Source organism: Haemaphysalis longicornis, unplaced genomic scaffold (assembly GCF_048455015.1).
Source record: "Haemaphysalis longicornis isolate Haplotype H1 unplaced genomic scaffold, Haemaphysalis longicornis Haplotype H1 scaffold_1, whole genome shotgun sequence".
NCBI classification, from domain to species: Eukaryota; Metazoa; Arthropoda; class Arachnida; order Ixodida; family Ixodidae; genus Haemaphysalis; species Haemaphysalis longicornis.
Window position 1 is genome coordinate 132,361,479 of NW_027526203.1, and position 18,930 is coordinate 132,380,408.

The 18,930-nt window shown below is 47.1% G+C and overlaps 1 protein-coding gene across 6 annotated transcripts in view; it reads right to left on the reverse strand.

Annotated features, from left to right (window-relative positions):
• Positions 1–761: 761 nt before the first annotated feature.
• The window catches only part of Ctl2 (Choline transporter-like 2), a 164,002-nt gene continuing 145,833 nt past the window's right edge, over positions 762–18,930 (reverse strand). For all 6 annotated transcript variants that reach the window (XM_077708674.1, XM_077708666.1, XM_077708701.1 and 3 more), the window contains 6 exons: positions 18,442–18,570; positions 15,081–15,150; positions 9,391–9,535; positions 9,234–9,322; positions 5,750–5,834; positions 762–2,191 (listed from right to left, as the gene is read on the reverse strand). In XM_077708674.1, coding sequence (XP_077564800.1) covers positions 2,067–2,191; positions 5,750–5,834; positions 9,234–9,322; positions 9,391–9,535; positions 15,081–15,150; positions 18,442–18,570 — 643 coding nt within the window. In that variant the 3' untranslated portion in view covers positions 762–2,066. The remainder of the gene's footprint in view (positions 2,192–5,749; positions 5,835–9,233; positions 9,323–9,390; positions 9,536–15,080; positions 15,151–18,441; positions 18,571–18,930) is intronic.

An 18,930-nucleotide genomic window follows, 5' to 3' on the forward strand; every position in this document is an offset into this window, starting at 1 on the left:
CTTTATGTAAATGTTTCAACCCTTTCTTTACACATTCATACTATTGTGGAAATGTTGGTTAATTGTACTTTCAGTGACCCCGTTTCTCTTTATGTAAATGTTTCAACCCTTTCTTTACACATTCATACTATTGTGGAAATGTTGGTTAATTGTACTTTCAGTGACCCCGTTTCTCTTACTTTATGTAAATGTTTCAGCCCTTTCTTTACACATTCATACTATTGTGGAAATGTTGGTTAATTGTACTTTCAGTGACCCCGTTTCTCTTACTTTATGTAAATGTTTCAACCCTTTCTTTACACATTCATACTATTGTGGAAATGTTGGTTAATTGTACTTTCAGTGACCCCGTTTCTCTTTATGTAAATGTTTCAACCCTTTCTTTACACATTCATACTATTGTGGAAATGTTGGTTAATTGTACTTTCAGTGACCCCGTTTCTCTTACTTTATGTAAATGTTTCAACCCTTTCTTTACACATTCATTGCTATCCCTTGCACATAAAAAATTCTTGGTTTACTCGTATCAGAATAAAGAGTTGGTGTTCAGTGCCCACACTGTTTTTTTGCCGATACAAACCTCCTGCTGGTTCCCACTAAAGCACCTTTGACCAACTTGTATACTGGGGAGCATGTTGAAATCAAGCACCTCATAGCCAAAAGGCACCAGGTGGCAGCTCCACTGCCCAGAGGGAGCTCTGAGAGCTGTGGACGAGGTAGCAGCCTTTGCCTTTCCTATGCAGACCATCACAGGGAGGAAGTGGGGTACCATTGGCAAACATTTATTATGCTGTGCTTCGGCAGGCACTGGCATCAGGCAGCATAGATACAATGCCACACGGAACTTGCGTCCAGAACTGGACACATGAGCGGACCAAATCGGAGCAGCTCTTGGCAAAGAAATCACAAGTTACAGCACACAGCTCACATTCCACAAGATCATACATTCACTTCCTGCAAGAACATCTGCCACCAAACCCTCGAAGGCTGCTATGGTGTGGCATTGTTTCACTGTGAAATGCTTCTCATTGGCACAAGGTTGCTTGCGAAAGAAGAACAGAGCCACTATTGCGACAACCCCCTCTGTGTCAGTGGCCACAACTTTAAATGCACTTGGCAATAAATTGCTGCACCCGAAGTAGTCCATAGTTGTAAAGCTTATTTGTGAACAGAAGGCAGTCTGTTTTTACACCAGAATTCTTTAGCTAACATGCCTTGATAGTTGCCTTAGACCCAAGGAAAGAATAACTCAAATTATGCACTAAATAATGCAGGCCAATAAATTCAGGTTTTGAAGAGTAACTTTGCCTTAAGCAGCAAGTACACCACTGACAAAAGCTCTTGTTTGAGGCTCTGGGCATGCGCAAAATCAAGTTGACCTCTGCACATTGAAAATGTGGTCTAAAAATGCAGACAAATGCAACATATTGACCACTGAAAGAACTTGAGCTTTTGAACCCTCCCAGCGGGGCTCTGTGAGGGTTTGTAAAAACGGGAGGCTTCCGTGGTTTCTATGCAATCAATTGTCGAATACTTGTCTCGTCCTCTGCTTCCCCGAGTTCAACAAGAGGTCCATTTTCCGTACAGGTTGTTCGATGGCCACATAGCACTTTGCTGCTGCTCATCACAAGAGAAGCACACTGATTCAAGACAAATGCTTCACAGTGATCCAGGTGAAAGTCACAGAAGAAGGTAAAAAAAGTACACGAATAAAAATTGTGAACGTCGCAATGTGCAAGGGGAGTCCACCAAAATCCCGAAAACACACACAACCATGCAGCACAAGACCAGCCCCAGTGCAACAGTGAAGCTTTGATCCAACCTAGTGCACTCGCCAAACATGAACAAGCGATGCAAGTACGCCGATTATTTGTTCTTCACTCGCTCACAGCTTGGTCCCAACGGAGCACACCAACCAAGTACTGAGCCGCAAAGAACGCACTCTCAAGAAGCTTGTCTTAGCGTAGATTTGCAGACGGCAAGCAATGCGGTTCCTGCAAACGGTGCCCTGATCTGACGGCATGCAGAGGCAGGCAATGTGCACTGGGTTGACACGCGAGGGGGGATCACTTGTCACTCGCTGCCCGCCCCGCGTCCTGCAGCTTGTTGTGCTTGCCCAGGATCTTCATGAGCTCCTTGGACATGTAGTACGGCTTCTCTTCCGACCCGTCGTGCCTCTCGCAGTCCTCCACTGCACACAGGGAGCCCCGAGTGAGCACAGTTTCCCCCTGGTGCACCAGGTAACCAGAACTGACTTGACAAATTTAAAGCACTGACTAGCCGGACAACCACTGAAGAGCCTCATGGGATACATCACAGAATTACGGAATACAAACACTGAGGCTGATTCGTCCACGTCTTTTTTCGCGCTGTTGCCCAGAATGACGCCATACCAACTTGCCCAGCTCACTACTCTGTTACTGAGGCTGATTTTCCTTTTGGGCCCATATGCTGCTAATACCTAGTGTGAGCACGTCAGGGATTGTTTATGTGCCAGCAAAGAACAGTGTACGAACCCAGTGTCTGCAACACAGAGATGAAAATGAACAAGCTCCTGAAATATTTATGGGTTTTGACAGCTCTCCTATTCTTTTACGGCTGTCTTGGTCACGCCAAGTTTGTTTCGGACTGCCTGATCCCATGGCCGTATGTAATTTTGGCAGCGAAGTAGCTGAGGGCCCAGAGTAAGTTCCTAGGAACATGGGTGTTTTGCAGGCTCTCCTTGGGGCTTCCACAAATTCCCCCCTCAATGCACCTCGTTGTCTAGGTTCACTGTCCTAGGGCCGGGTTATGAGGAAGTTTCGTGTCTCAATGCAGAAACCTCGACACGGGGACTAGCTGAATCTGTGACCAGCCCTAGGCGAGACAAAGCAATCGATCGGGGCACAGGCAGGCAAAGTGCACCCACCTGCCTGACAGTCCTGCATTTTGCTGTACTAGCCACAGACTTCACAATTCTAGCCCCTTTAGTTGGCCGTGCGTCAGTGACTTGTAGGCACAGCCCCTGTTGAGCCCTCCACAAGCAGTTGGGCCATGCCACGATTGCCTGCGGTGGCCTGACCTCGCTGATGCACAGCCACGAGAGCACTGTTAAAAAAAAACTTTTCCCACAGCGGCTCTTCGCAGCAGCACTTCTCACACCACCAACCCTAAGTGCCTGCTTCTGTTCGCTTCCATGCTGAAGACACTCGTTTGCTGGTGGCCTCCGACTGTTGTGCGAGTCCTAACCCAGATAGAATAGCCGTTAAAAAAAAAAAAAATACGAAGGTTTTCTCAGCTTAGGAATGCAAATAGATACTGTATCTTCGCACATTTACCTCGCCACCCCATGCAACTCCCATGCTGCCTTTAGTGAAAAAATGAAATCCCCACATATTGCCGGTGCCATTCACAGTGTAATGCAACCTTTCAATCGTCATAAAAGAGTATTGCTCAATTACATCATGTTTATTCAGACAGCGAACGTATGCGATTCAAGCTTTTTTGCACATAAAGGTACATTGTGGCAGAAAAAAATGCAGTAAAAAAACCATATTGCTGTGCCACAAGGCGACTAGCAGGTAGCTGCTAGGCTGCCAGAAACTCCCCTCTCATTTGTGCAAGCATTCCGGGGGGGGGGGCATCTGCTATCTCATCCTCTTCGACACTGCACACCAACATCCAACCTTGAAAAGGCAAACGTCTCGTGATAAAGATTGTTTGACATCACCAACTAGCTAGCAAAAAGTTCTTAAAAGACCATAAATACATCCTACCTAACCAAGCGGTGCATTGAAATTTACAATTTCTCCCCAAGAGGCGTGCTAGGCCTTCTGTTTCTGATACTATAGTACCCATAAATGAGATTGATGCTGGGCTGTCAGTCAATAACTGTGTGCTGGTTATTGCATGCTGTACAACAAAAGTGCGTGAGCTGAGGATCAAATGAGGTAAAATGATGACTTTGAAGAACTACTGGATTGGTGTAGGCACTGGTTAATGAACATTAGTTCTGACAAAACAGTTTTTATGAAAACAACAGACACGACAGCCCCTCTTATATTGCGAGAGAAATTCCTCCAAGAGAAGGGGCATAACAACTACCTGGCCATGTGGATTACTCACAGTCTTAGCTGGATAAAGTGCATCGATACTGCCCCGGCAAATGCACTCCGAAAACTCTTTTTAAGACATAGCCAAAGTCACGTAACCACCAAGAATGACACAAGGTTTTCATAGTAATACCTACTTCTTGGAGCACACTTGTGCTCCACAATAAACTACTTAAACGACAAATAATGAAGCAGTATTCAAATAAAGTGACGTGCACAGCCAAGAATTGAAAAATCAAATGCATATGGTCTCTGAACTGCAAGCGGTTTCATCTTGAAGCCAAATACCGTATTTACTCGTGCAATGACCCTTTTCTTCTTGAGAATTTACATTCTTGTCACCTTGCATGAAAAATGCAGCACGAATAGGTTTTTATTGCCATTGATGATCGCAGTAGCTTGATATCACGCCACAGTACGCGCATAAAGACTAAAAATGCATTCTAACAAAAAAAATCTCAAGAGTAGCTGGAGACGTGAGCGCGAATGCCATGGCTCACAATTTAAACATTGCACACTTGCAGAGTGCCGTCTGCTGAACCCAAAACAAACCTTCTTGTGTATAGCGCCATGAAAGCGCTGCGGCATGCAAACAAAGCACCAAACATACTCTGCACTCCTTCCCTGCTCTGTGCTGTTCCGCAACTTCGCCATTACACTCCATGGTTTTGTTCAGCTGTGTTGCGACCTTTTTATGTGCTCCTGGTGCACTCCGTACGATGGGCCAGTACATAAGCTACACAGCCGGTTTTAAACTGAAGGTGGTGGAGCATGCGCTGAAGCACATGGAAACTGCGCGGCTGGGCGGCACTTCAGTGTTGACCCAGTGTGTGTCCGCTACTGGTGAAAACAAGAGGTTTGGGCAATGAAGAGGGATCGATCGCCGTTGGTTTCGTAGGCCCAAAAAAGGGAAGTTTTCCGATGTGGGAAAAGAAGTTTTGGAGTGGCTTGACAGCACAGAAGACGCTGCGCTGTTGGCTGATGACAAATGTAACGCCGCAAACGACTTCAGTGAGGAGGACAGCTCCATGGCGAGTAGGGGGCCACTAGCATGTTGTAAATAAAAAAGATATTCCATTGCATAACTACCTACATGTTTTTAGTAGAAAGATAACGTTTCGACACCGCTTCTATTAGCACCTTCATTATATAAAATTTCAACTTTCAAAAATCAGTTGCAACCTTGAACCCTCCCGCCGAATCCATGCTGAATTTGCCGAAAAAGAAAAGGGTTCATTACGCGAGTAAATACCTACGGTACATTCCAGCAACACCCAATCGGATTGAGGACACTGTCAATGAAACCAGAACCTAGACCAGATAACATTTCCTTGAGAATTCCTGGTTTTCCCGCTCGCTAGACAGTCTGGTTGATATCTAAACACGGGAGGAAACTTCCTGCAGTGAAGTACTGCCGTATCAGTGCTACAGGACAGCAGCGAACAGCTCTCGTCATTTCTTGAAAATGTGCAATAAGGTGTGTCAGGATAGCTGGCGATGCGCAACTACGGAAAGAAACAGAGCAGTGAGCACAAAGGATGAGAAGGACACGTGTGTATCCTCTTTTCTTTCATCTCAGACTGTGCTGTTGCTTTTAATAGCTTCGCCTAGAAAAGCGTCGCCCCCTCAACAAAAGTTTGTGCCGGGAAAGGACTTACAGAAGCAGAGGAACAGGGTGTCGACCGCCATGCTGTACACGCTGAAGAAGCTGGACGCTATGATGTACGCACCCACCGAGATGGTCTGCACGGGAAAAAGGCAGGGATGTCACTCAGCAAGAACAACTCCTGCCAGCCCCATTCTCGGTGCGCTTTTACACTGGCCTCAAGCCGCTTCTCACCAAATACCTTCCAGAACGGGCCCAATAAAACTGCTACAAGGCTTAAGAAAAGAACAATCACAAAAAGACCAATAAGCAACAAGACAAAACCAGTGCCAACTTCCAACTACTAGCTTTTATTTTCTATATTCCTTTTCTCCAAATACAGCCAAAGAATGCCACCTAATATGTAAACACATCCGCGAAGAAGTTTATTTCATGCTTTGGAGAGCAGCAGCAGCAAATTGTTGTAATTACAAACCCGCCGCGGTGGCTCAGTGGCTAAGGCGTTGCGCTGCTGAGCACGAGGTCGCGGGTTCGATTCCCGGCCGCGGCGGCCGCTTTTCTGATGGAGGCGAAAAGCAAAAACGCCCGTGTGTACGAGATTTCGGCGCACGTTAAAGATCCCCAGGTGGTCAAAATTAATCCGGAGCCCTCCACTACGGCGCGCCTCATCGCCTGCGTTGCGTCGGCGCGTTAAATCCCCACAATAAATCAAATTGTAATTTCATAACAACCAGAAATGCTTACAAACATCAAAATGTCACAGCTTTTATCGGTGAATTGTTTCAGGTGTTCTGGTACTTTTGCCGTTTCAGTGTTTCTTGCTGTAAAACATTCAATATGAATGACAGCAGATGCTTTCAAAAAAACTTAAGAAAAATGAACGTCGCTCACAACAAAGGGATGCCAAAAGTCACACGGTAGTTTTATAACTTGTGCGCTAAGTCCCAAAACCTGGGCTTGCAGCTACCGGAAGTCAGAGCTAACTCCTGGAACAAAATTGTAAGACTGCGCAAATATTGAGAACTTTTAAATATCGAAGCGAATAACACAATCATTCCAAATTTCAAAAACATGCATAGCGCTCTCTGCTATTGGGATTTACCGCACTGCTCTGGTGATGTGCGGCTAAAACAGCAAGAAAGAAAGAAAGAGAGAGAGAGAGTGAGATCACAATCGTGAACTGTGCTGTTACCTCATTCCTTGCAGACTCAATGTCTTCGTAAAAACTATCTAAGTTCTCATCACTGTAGCTAGCGTTGGCACATAGGCTTGTGCTATCTTTAAAGGCTTGTGCTATCTTTAAAGGAGCCATGAAGAAGAAACAAAAGTTTGGTTCATTCAAAAGATTGCCTCGTTAGAATCATACTGACACCACTTTTAACGTAAACTTCGCTCAAATAAGCTACATAATTAGGAAAAAAGGGAATGGCCATGCGACCCACCAGCTCATTTTCCGCAACAGAACCTATGGTGTCATTCGAGCCAGCTCTGCGATTGGCGGAGGCCGGCACAAGCAGACGCAAATTAGGCAGAGCTTAGAAGCTAGCCGAATGAGCGATTTGCGCTTAAATTTAGGGCACATTCTTTAAAAAGCAATAAGAATGGTGGGACAAACAGTGGAAGTTACGAAAGCACATGTAAACATAGAAGTACTGATGCGTACTGCTGTTCGTACTGCGCGCACTATGCTTGGTTTAGCTGCACAGCACTACGGGGCTTGGGGTTGCCTTAGACGACACTGGCCAATTGACGCAAGCAACGGTGTCTTACGTGACCATATTTGTCGAGCGAGCACTGTTTCAGGGAACGATTATTTTCTCCCAGAACAAAAACAAGCCAGGTTTAAATACGGTCAAAAACAAACCAAAGGCTTGCCACGGTATGGTGGCGCCATCTAGATTCGGGTAACGTAAAGAAACACAGGAACGCAGCAGCACTGCTGTACAGGGTGGAGACACCCTTTAAACGGTCCCGTGCCGCTGCAATTGGGCCAACGTGCTCAACGCATCGTTCTTTTCGTTTCCAATGAGACCTAGCAACGCGAAACAGATAATATGATTCAAACTTCGTCAGTAAACCGCGTTGCGGCGATAATTTTAGCGCGGTTTTGACACAATGACTTGCTTTGGCGGCGAGCGAGCGACCCAAAATGGTGGCGCCAGCATATACGTGTCTCTACCCTGTACCGCAGATGCGTGAATGAAGGTACTCTCGGCTGCAGAGCGGTCGGTTCCTGTGATGTCATTGCAGACCCTGAAAACAAACAATTTAGCGGGAAAATAAAAATTTTAACTTAAATTGATTAATTTCTCAGTGAATAAAGCCGTATTTGTATCCAGACAAGCGTTGGGGGCACTATAAAACACGAAATCTTTCGAATAAAACAAACTTGCATTTTCTCTTCATGGCTCCTTTAACCAGTATCGCTCGTTTAGCTTTATCACAACGACTGCGACTCTTTGGATAATACTGAAGAACTCCTCCACGTTCCCTGCTATCTCCCTGTGGATCAAGTATCCCACCCTGCACTCTCTTTTTTTCGCGGTCCTCGGAAGCACAGAATACTCAACCCCACGAAGCCTTCTCCTGTTCTTCTAAACTCGCATAGCCTTACGGTATCCCACATAATGTCCAAGAGCTGCCCTAATGGCACAGCTAAGCTTCCCTCGCTAGACAGGGTTTTTGCGTTGAATGTTGCCAAGTTCAAGTTGCAGAGGCATGTGTGGACCCAGCTTCATCGCCGGCCCCTGCAGCCCAGTACCACACCAGGGTGGTGAGACCCTTCCCTGCCTGTGTCCCATATCCGGGATGACGTTTCCTGCTGGCAACAGCAGAGGTTAAGAAGACACGCATGCCCCCGTCCTTTGCATGCCAAGAGCCTCTCATAGTGCAACTGGACATGCTGTCCCCATCTGTTGCCAGGTGAGGAACATGTAATGTGAGAAATGGCTGCTCCTAACTGTTGCTCCGTTACCCACAAGCAACAGGTGGGCAACACACTGTTGCCAGTGAAACATATTGTATGCAAGCCCCATGTCATCAATGCTAAACAAAAACGGCCCAGTCAATGACCTCAGCTTGTGATCCGGAGGGGCTCTGTTTGGCATTTGTGGTCGTCTTCAAGGAGTTGACATTTTACTTCAATCCAGAGTGAGAAGGTTTCCCCCTCCCCCAGAAGAATGCCCAGTCTGCAGCCTTTGTTTGATGCAAGCCCATTTTCAATTTTCGGTTAGCTTTCATGACCATCAACCACGGGGAAATTCCCCTCCCTTGAAGTGGTCCTGTGCATCAAAAGACTATCTAAAGGGGGCGGTTTGGTCCCAATAGGGTGTGAAGCACTTGTTTAGAATTGCATCCTAGTTGGAAGAAACAAAATAAGTATCTCATGAGACAATAAAGACAGAGTGAATAGCACATTTATGGGAGGATTGGGGAAGCACCCCTGCAGCATCCCAAGAGAGAACGTAATCTGGGTAAGCACTGTGAACAGGTAAGGCTTCACGCGGCTGCTGAGCATGTGTTGATGGGGCACTCACCAGGACTGGTAGCATGTAGTAGTTGAGCTCTGGAAGGTGGTGGTTGAGGGCATCCACCTTCCGCGAGAACACCCAAAAGGTGGGCACGGCTGCGAGGCAACACAGTCCGTCAGGCACCACCAGGCAGGGGTGTGCCCACCCCCAGCCCTTGCCTTACCCACGAGGCCCACGATGACCAGCTTCCCGACGAAGAGCAGCAGGTCCGTGACCTTGTCCAGCACGACCACCCGCACCACATTCCGCATGAGCAACTTGAAGGCCTCCTTCGCCGAGCTACAGAAGTTCTTGCCATAAATGGCTATCTGCACGACAAAAAGACACGGTAAGAAAAGAGCTGTCCAAAATAACAAAGGTACGCTCAAACCCGACTATATTGCATCGAATTATTCTGTACAGTTAAACCTGGATATAACGAAGTTGACATGCAGGTTTTTGTTACATGCAGGTTTCGAGTTTAAGGCTCGCGTGAATGAAGCAGGAACGAAGCCAAAATGCTAGACAACAGTGAAGGTGAACTCGCCCTTCAAGGACTTATTTCGCGGTGAAAAGCTGCGTGATTTCAGCCTGCTGCTTTCCCGCGAGCTTAGACACTACATGGCACTCCGAACAAGCAAGGTCACTTACACCCATATTCACAAATGTAACTTAAGTATAAATTTTGCTTTTGACACTTTTCAGTGCCTTAACGTGTTTCAAGGACCAAACTTATTCTGAAAGGACACCTTTATCGCGAACATGATGCTCTTTTCCGCACTCAAAATTGGTGAAAGTGTGCTAGCTGGGGTACTGTACCGGCGGGTGGCAGCGTTCTTCTTTCTCGCCGGCGGAGACGGCATTTAAAATTGCGAGCATGTCTTGGAAAGTTGGAAAGGCAAAGCTTTTCATTTTGTGGCAGCAGAAATCATCACTGACAAACCAACACCACAGATAGCAGTGGAGATGCGCAACTATGTACATGCCAACAGGCAGGCCTAGCACCTAACCGGCACCGCACTCATGTGGAAACGCACGGTAGTTTGCGGTGCAGGCGAAATTCGCTAAATTAGTGCATTTTTCCAGCCGATTTTTCAGAAAAAGTGTAAAAAAAAACAATGGCTGATCAGCATAGCAAAGTCATTACACCAAGGTTTACTGCCGCAGCGCCTTTGTTAATAGAGGTTTCTTACATCCAGGTTTAACTGTATATCAAACTGGTTCTGAACACGGTATATTTACAATGAGGACATATAGAAAAAATGTAGCTTACACCAGACAAAAATAGCAGTGATTCCCGATATAACCAATGTCAGTTGCAGCATAAGTGGCCCTTTAAGGTGGCTTTCCCTTACAGCAGAAGAGAAACCCGCCAGCACACCCCAACAGTCGTTTAGCCCGGCCGCTCATGGGCGGCTCTTTCCCCTCACTCTCTCCATCGTGACCGTGCCACTGCCCCATGTATGGCAAGCCGTCAAAACACCCATACCACAAATTATCCTGGCCCGCCCGCCGTGCTTGCTCAGGCAGCCAATCACAAACAAGTTGCCTCCGTGCTTTTCCCGTTCATTGTGTTTGCACCGTTCTCACCTTGCGGCCTTTTTTCCACAGTGTAGCCCTGATGGCTAGCACTATAGTGTCACTAAATGAAGGCTTATTTAGAGGCTCTAGCTGGCATGAAGTGGCAAAATTTGCCTTTCGCCATGAAACTGACCATCACAAATGGGTAAGACAGACATCCCCACGGCACATCAGATTCCCAAGAGAACCCTCAGCATGATCTTGAAGAATAAAGCCGAAATTGTGTGTCTGCAGGGAGCTCAAAAATGACCTTCTCACAGTGGTTCCTGGGCTCGTGTTAGCATCCCAGTGGTAAACACAATGGAGATTTTCTGAATTCAATTCACTTTCCCTGCAGTCGCACTGCTGGCTCATCTGTTGGGGTATTTTTGTTATGGTTGGGCTTGGCGCTCCAGCCACAAGTACGAGGCTTTGGCGTCAGCCTTTTTGTATCTGCTATCGCAAAAACTACGCCCACGTTTATTTACAATTAAAAGAAAACTGCTAGTATCAGTTGTGTATTTACACTTTGCCACAAATAGTATGCCCATTTTCGTTTTGCGGAACAGTGTTGGCAAAGTACGGAGTGTGTTACCATATTTAGTAGTTTGGAAAATATTTCGGCCATACAAAAGTCTTGTTCAAGAATTCCTTGAACTTATGGCATGGCAGCTGAATCAAGGGCCAGACTGACAAACATACAGGCCAAAATTTTTGCCTTTGAGCAGCCCAGGAAAGACTGACTAAATATTTTGGATAAAAATGATAAAACTATTTCAAATTGAGTAAAAAAATTTTTATGTTTAGTGGGTATAGTGGGGATATTGTGGGGTTCTTGGGGGGCGATCTCTCCGCAGTAGGCCACTGCACTGGCTCCCGGCACATGGGCCGCCGTGCACCACAGAAGCCCAGCAGGATTCGTTGATATGAGGGCAATGAGAACGGTAACGTTTTCTTATTGCGGTCGATGAGCCAGTGCACAACACGGCACGACATGGCAACAAAGACGAGGGGCATGCGAATGCGGGAAGGGCGGCGAGTGAATATGGAACCGGAGCCAGCGGTGAATGCTATGATTGGTCGGTAGCGTTGCTCATAGCAACCCATGGAGTGCCATGGAGCAACGCTTGGAGCGTGTCTTGCAGTGAAGCATTCCGCTTCTCCACAGTGCAACATGCAACTGACACGCTTTTTCCGTTGTACACGCTCCCGCAAGGCGCTGTCTGTGTGCTGTGGTTTAGCTGCTCTGTTTCACTTTGTTTAGTTTAGCTCTGTCCAACTTTGAACTGCCATTTTGCACAGAATTTGCTGCGTTTTGGGTGAGGTTCATTCGCTATATCTGTGACGGCCCTTCCAAATTTCTTTGTTGAATTGGGCTTAAATTGCATTGCAAGTATACAAATTGTCACAAGAAATCAAGCAGTGTTCGTTACAGCCGGGATTTTGTTAAAGCCGGGTTCGCTATCAGTAGGCCGTACTTTATCATTCTTTCCTGAATTTGACGACTGGTCTCTGCTATAGATGCTTTTCATAGTGCTCTCTACGCTGCTGCACCATTCTACGGTTTGTTTTTCTGTTTTTTCCTCAACCTTCCTTTCTGTCGCTGTTTTATGCTGTCCTTTGTTTCTGTTCAGCCGCCAGCCGGTTCGTGTTCGTTGCTGTCTCCTCTCACTTTTCCTTTTCTATTTTTTTTTAATCCCCTGACAACACGCGCCTGCATTTGTTTTATTTTGCTAGTTTACAGAAGAGGGCACGAAGTTCATTTTTATTGCTCCTCGCTGCACATGATGTCTTGAAAACGAGTGCCACTAGCCTTTGTGATCATAGCCCTTGGTGATCAGATCAAAACAGCTGGAAGGAGGAAAACACGTGCATCTGTTTCCACCAATGACAGACGCACATTTCCTTGCTCTGGTGCCCGCTGCTTCGAGTGATGCCCTTTGCATCCTTCTCGCGCTCTTGCCACGCCTTCTTCCCGGTTGGCCCTCTCAAGCTGATACCATGCTTGCAGAACACGGCTTCTAGGCTAGCCCACAACGGCTCGGGACAATATGCAAGCAACTTTTTCTTTCGGTGATTAGGGATTTAAAAGTTAGGTGTTTGCAAATTAAGGGAGACGCAATTTAAGGTTGGCGCTCGGAAATTGCACGAGGGTGCAAGTTGCTGGGTAAGTATGGTAGTTTAAACAGGTTCTTAGCAAACATTTCGTGCCAGGCTATGTACTAGGCAATCTGTACTCACACTCTGATCATACGACACCCCGGTCATACAACGTTCTCACACAGCTCCAACAAAGTCGAACAAATCGGGGTGCTGCAAGTGAACACAATCCTGGAACTGTGTAGCCCCATCCGAAGGCCTTGGGTAAGACGTAGCCAGTGCAGCATTTCCTGGGATTTTCACAGTTATTAACTGAATAACTTTCTTATTTCTGCCCTTTTTTTTTTTAAATCTGTTTCTGCATGACATGAAGAACAGACTTAGTGCCTGAAAAGTACCCGAAAAAAATGAAAGAATAGCACAATTTTCCAATTTTCTCAAAATGTAGTAGGGATCATTCAATAACTTTGTGAATGACTAAGTTTTTGCAGCAAGGTTAACAGTGTTGTTGCTCGATGCCTCATCTTCGCCAGCTGTGCAAATACACGGCTACAAGAAAGAAAAGAAACTCCGCCTCAAAACCTCACCCCGCCCGGGTACATCGCTGCTCTACCTGAACTCTCAAGAGCTGCTGAGGCGTTCCTAAACAAGTACCCAGCCGATGCCAGTCATGCACCCACAACCGTACGCAAGTGAGATGCGCCTACCACCACACCACACTGCCCAGAATGCCGTTCCCCTACCAAAGCTGACCTGCACCATCCCATTTGGTTTTGCCCCAAATTATCTCGATATAGAAATTTCTCTCCCACCAGCAACGATCCCATGATACCCATACCGTATTTTCGTGCGTATAACCCTAATCAAAAATGTGAAAATTTCAGAGGCAAAGTAGGGGTGCGGATAATGCGCGGGGTTTATCCTTCAGTGCAGCTTCATGGCAATGTGCGTTGTGCCGTGATGCTTCCTGGCAGTAACACTGACTAAGCCTTCCATGGCAGTGATTGTGCAAAACATACAAGGACAAGGAAGAAAAAACAAGGACGAGCACACACTAACAACTGAATTTTATTGGTGAATTTTGACTTTCGCCTTGCAGTCAGTGTATTCTACTTGCTAAATATACGCTTTTTCTGTCTGCATAGTATGTGATGTGTTGTGTCAGCAGTAGCTTTGGTGCAGCCTTTCCTGTATCAAATGTGCGAGCAATACGCGAGGATTTTTTCCTTTTCCGGCGGGCTGAAAGTGGGGGTGCTGATTATATGCAGGGGCAGATTATATGCGCGAAAATACGGTAAGCCCTCATTCATGCACACCCCCACACTTCACCTAAACGCACTATCAAGTGGTGTTGCTCAAACAGTATAGGTCTGCTCCCCTCTTTCTATAGCAACAGCCCATCTTTTAATACAAGGACCCGGGTTCAATTCATCGGGTTCAATTCCTCGGGTTCAAAGGACCCGGGTTCAATTTTAGCGCGGTTTTGACACAATGACTTGCTTCAGCGGCGAGCGAGCAACCGAAAATGGCGGCGCCAGCGTATACGTGTCTCTACCCTGTACGGCGGATGCGTGAATGAAGGTACTCTAGGCTGCAGAGCGGTCGGTTCCTGTGATGTCACTTGGAACTACGAAAACGCACGATTGAGCGGGAAAATCAAAATTTTAACCTAAAGTGTTTAATTTCTCAGTGAATAAAGCACCGTTTGTATCCGGACAAGCGCTGGGGGCACTATAAAACACGAAATCTTTCGAATAAAACCAACTTGCATTTTCTCTTCATGGCTCCTTTAAACCCTATAATCAATCAATCAAGCCCATCCCTTAATCCCCTTCCCCCAACAGGCCTAGAGCCCTCCTTGGCAATACAGGCGGACCTAGGTGCGATATGACAAGCAGAACGCGAGGGACAAGGCTGCCACGAGACACCGGGGCAACCTCGCACCACCCTCTGCTTTTGCGGGAATACAGAACGATCGCTCAGCCACTATCACTCATCCCTTGGTGGTGCCAGACAGCCGTTTGGAGGCGTGCAACGTGACTGATATGCAACCATTTCGAACCGGCAGCACTGTGCGTGGCAAAAGGCCCAAAACAACAAACGTGCTCCCCTTCCAGTGCATCAAAACAGACTGGACGTCAGTGAGCACGCAGTGCACCAATTATCTGGGCCACCCCGGCACCACTGGGCGGCAGCGAAAAAGGACCAGCATACCATGATGTAGGCATTCTTGTTCAAAAACTTGAGGAACTTCTCCAGGCACCAAAAGCAGCACTTGCAGCACCTGCACAGCAAACCCAGGGGGTGTTGGATACACACACAAGCTACAATGCAGGCCCAGGTACTGACTCTGCTCATCCCTGTGTGGGAAAGTTGGTGTACATTGGGCATGACAGAAGGGACGGGAAGAGCTGACAGGGCTCTTCAATAGGCAAGCCCTCCCCGAGAGAAAACGGTAGTTGGTCCCAGCTGGTTTATGGTTAAATTCCCAGCTAGGAATTTAACCATAAACTAGCTGGGATCAGCTACCGTTTTCTTTTGGGAGACGTTAGCTGTATATCGTTTACAGGCGCCGACGTGAAAAGGCAATTTTTAGCCACCCAGAAAGGCACAAAACAATTGTGCAAACAAAAGAGAGAGCCAGTTCATCACCGGTATTTACTAATGATTCAAGTGTGTCTCCATCGTGCACGCTGGGCTAGCAGCCATGGCCACTTTAGTGCATTTCCCAACAGGCAAGCTCTGCATCCGTTAGCCACAACGACAGATAGCTGATGCAATTTTCAGCTCCAAACGAGCCTCGCAAGCCATGCGCAGCGGTTGAAAAGAGGGCCAATTCGTCGTAACGAAGTAAGAGTGGCTGACTGCGTCCCACTGTCCCACTGTTTTTTTTTTTTTTTTTTTGCATGGGCCATCACTTTCAAAGGTGAAGCAATGTTTCATGACATGTCAAGTCCTTTTCACCCACAGCGACACAACCATACGTGAAGTTGTGGAACCATTCCACATCATCAGAGGAGGTGAAGAATGTCACTGGGGCTAATGGCTACTGGGGATAACGGATACTGAGATTGCCTGTTATGGCCACGGCTGGTAGCCCAGCGTGTACAATGGAGACACTTGAATCGTCAGTAAATACCTGTGATGAACTGGCTCTCTCTTTTTGTTCCCCGATTGTTTTGTGCCTTTCTGGGCCGTTGAAAATTGCCTTTTTACGACGGTACCTGTGAGCGATATAAAGTCTGTGAGCGATATAAAGTCAACCTGTGCTTGCCTAATAGAGCCCACCTGCCCTGTAAGCTCTTCTCGTGTTTTGTCCTTTACACAGTTACCCCTGCATGGTCAGAAAGGTCGCCTGGTGTTTGTGAAGACGCCAGCAAGGCTCAGAGGTGGCACACCAGTATCAATGAGCAAAAATGTTCCCCAAGCGGGTCCTCACTTTCTCCCGTCACGAGGAGCATAGTATGTATAGACAAGCAATGCACCTTGAATGAAAGTGCCTAGCGTCACTAAATAAGCTACACTTAAAAGTACAGCCACTTCGTGCACCCAGAAACGTCTGGGGGCCATTTTGTTTCTGGCTTGCAGTGTTGCCATCTCTCCCAATGAAACTGCCGCCAGTTGGGACGGGCAGAGTGTAACCAGCCGCTCTAGCGTCCGCGCAGCGGGGGGAAAGGGAGGGGGGGAGGGAGGGAGGGAGAGAGAGAGAGAGAGAGAGAGAGAGAGAGAGAGAGAGAGAGAGAGAGAGAGAGAGAGAGAGAGAGAGAGAGAGAGAGAGAGAGAGAGAGAGAGAGAGAGAGAGAGAGAGAGAGAGAGAGAGAGAGAGAGAGAGAGAGAGAGAGAGAGAGAGAGAGAGAGAGGGGTGCCCGAAACAAAATGGCTGTGCCCATATGTAAACAAATTTCACGTGGTGCCGACCGACCAATGGAAATCCTGGCGGCACATAACAATGAGAGAAAAGAGTGCTGATACTTTAAAAGCGTTTATTTAGTGACGCTAACAGTGCCCTACTGGGCTACCATGTTGAAGAACATGTATTTCTTCATATATCCATGTATGCCACATTTTTGTTCCACTACTGTGCCATTTTAATAGTACTATTTCACTGCTCTTACCAAGCCAGCATAGTACAGTCGAGTCCACCTATAACGATACCGTTTATAACAATATATCGAATATAACGATGAACAACTATGGCACAGCCAACTTTTGTATGGATTTTATGGTAAAATAAACTGCTTATTACAATGCTCCAGCACTGTGATATCGGATATAACTCCTCATTCCGTCACAGCGTGCACCGAACAAGCGAGCTGCCGCCGACTTTCCGCACCGATCGTGCCAATAGCATGCGTCGCGATGTGCCTAGCATCCCGTCCACCCCTCAGAAAGCTAGTTGACTGTGCCACTTACGCGGAAGTGAGGGAAGGAGGGGAGCAATTTTCCTTCCAAACCCCCTCCAGGCGCTGCCGCTTTGGCCTCGTCCCCACACTTGCTCGTTCGTTCGTGTGTTCGCTTGTTACACATCATGTGCACGCCGCTTGAATTTGACTGGGTGCCTCTTTAATTAACTGCCTCCGTTTTTCCATAGACGTGGGACGTCAGGGCCGACGTTTTGGAAACGTCCGAGTGCCTCACTGAAGAGGCGATCATTGCGCGGATACGTGCTGCGGACAGCGGGGATGACGACGCGGTTGTTGCAGCCTACTCGGGTAGCGTCCTCGCAGGAGGCCCAATGCATGACACAGTCCCTCAGGGACTTCGTTTCTGCCAAGGACCCTTCACTCAGCTAGGTGAAGACACTTACAGATTCTCTTGAAAAATATGTACACAAGCTTCGCGTGCAGCAAACAAAGCTGATTGAATGTGGCATCTTTTCTGCAAATAAGTAGTAGCACAACCTTGCTTGCATGCAAATAAAATGTTTTGATACCTGTTTTTTTTTTTCCCCGCGTCCCGCTCCCAACAATTATTTGTTATAATGATGGCATTTCGTTGGCACTTGGATATTGTTATAAGTGGACTAGACTGTACAGTCATTGAAATCTTTAACTAGCTTTTGGGAGCGGCGACTTTTCATGCGTCAGTGGCATATGACGGAAGCCAAGTTGCACACAGTTGAGTTCCAAACAGGTCGGAGGCCAAGTTGCAAACAGGCCCATCATCTGCTAGGCTGTTCTTTCCTAAGAGCGTCATAAGACTGAAAATTCGCAGCTCGCGCACGCTTGGCCAACTGTACATGCACACTTAGATGTGTTAAGTACTGACCGTAAGAATTTTTTTCACAGCTATGTTTTCGAAGCTTGAAAATATGCGATTTTTACTATTCGCATACAAATTTACCAAGACACGGCTGACGAATGCCTCATCAGATGGTTGCAATTGCCCCACAGACATCTACGGTTGCTTGAGAAGTCGAAATTATTTAGTGATAGACAAAACGATGGTAACAGTCGTTACCGAAGACTTGACTTTGGTAAAGACATTTCCTTGGTGCAAAAGCAAAATGGCGAAATCCAAAGAAGCCTGCAAGCGCAGCAACTATGCCAGCAGACAAAAGCAGTGTGGCCCTCACCGCATAAGGCATCGGGTGAACTCGTTGTCGTACTTCTTGAGCTTCTCATCAATGTACTCGAGGACAATGCGGATCACACGCACAATGGTCAGGATCAGCGAGCCAAACGCCACAGAGCCCAGGTGGTAGCTGAAATGAACAAGCACACACCCAGTTGCCCATGCAGACAGACAATGGCTGCTCCCACAGGGCGTCCCAGGTGTCCAGGTGCAGGAAAACCGCTTCCCCTACCTCTCACCACTTATGCACAGACTGCTGAAATTTTACTTGTAGGCACCGCTGCAATCAACATGCTTAGTTAACCAGATGCCGTGGTCTAAGCAGGGGTCAGTTACTGTCTTAAAATGATCTTGAAATGCAGGAACTGGTGAAAGCTGCACACACCAGAACCAGCAGCACCTCCTCACTACGCTGCTGAGCACAGTGTGTGAGACAGCTGGAAGGCCTCGACACTGGTCCCCCTTGCCCCACTGGCCGCAGGACATTGCA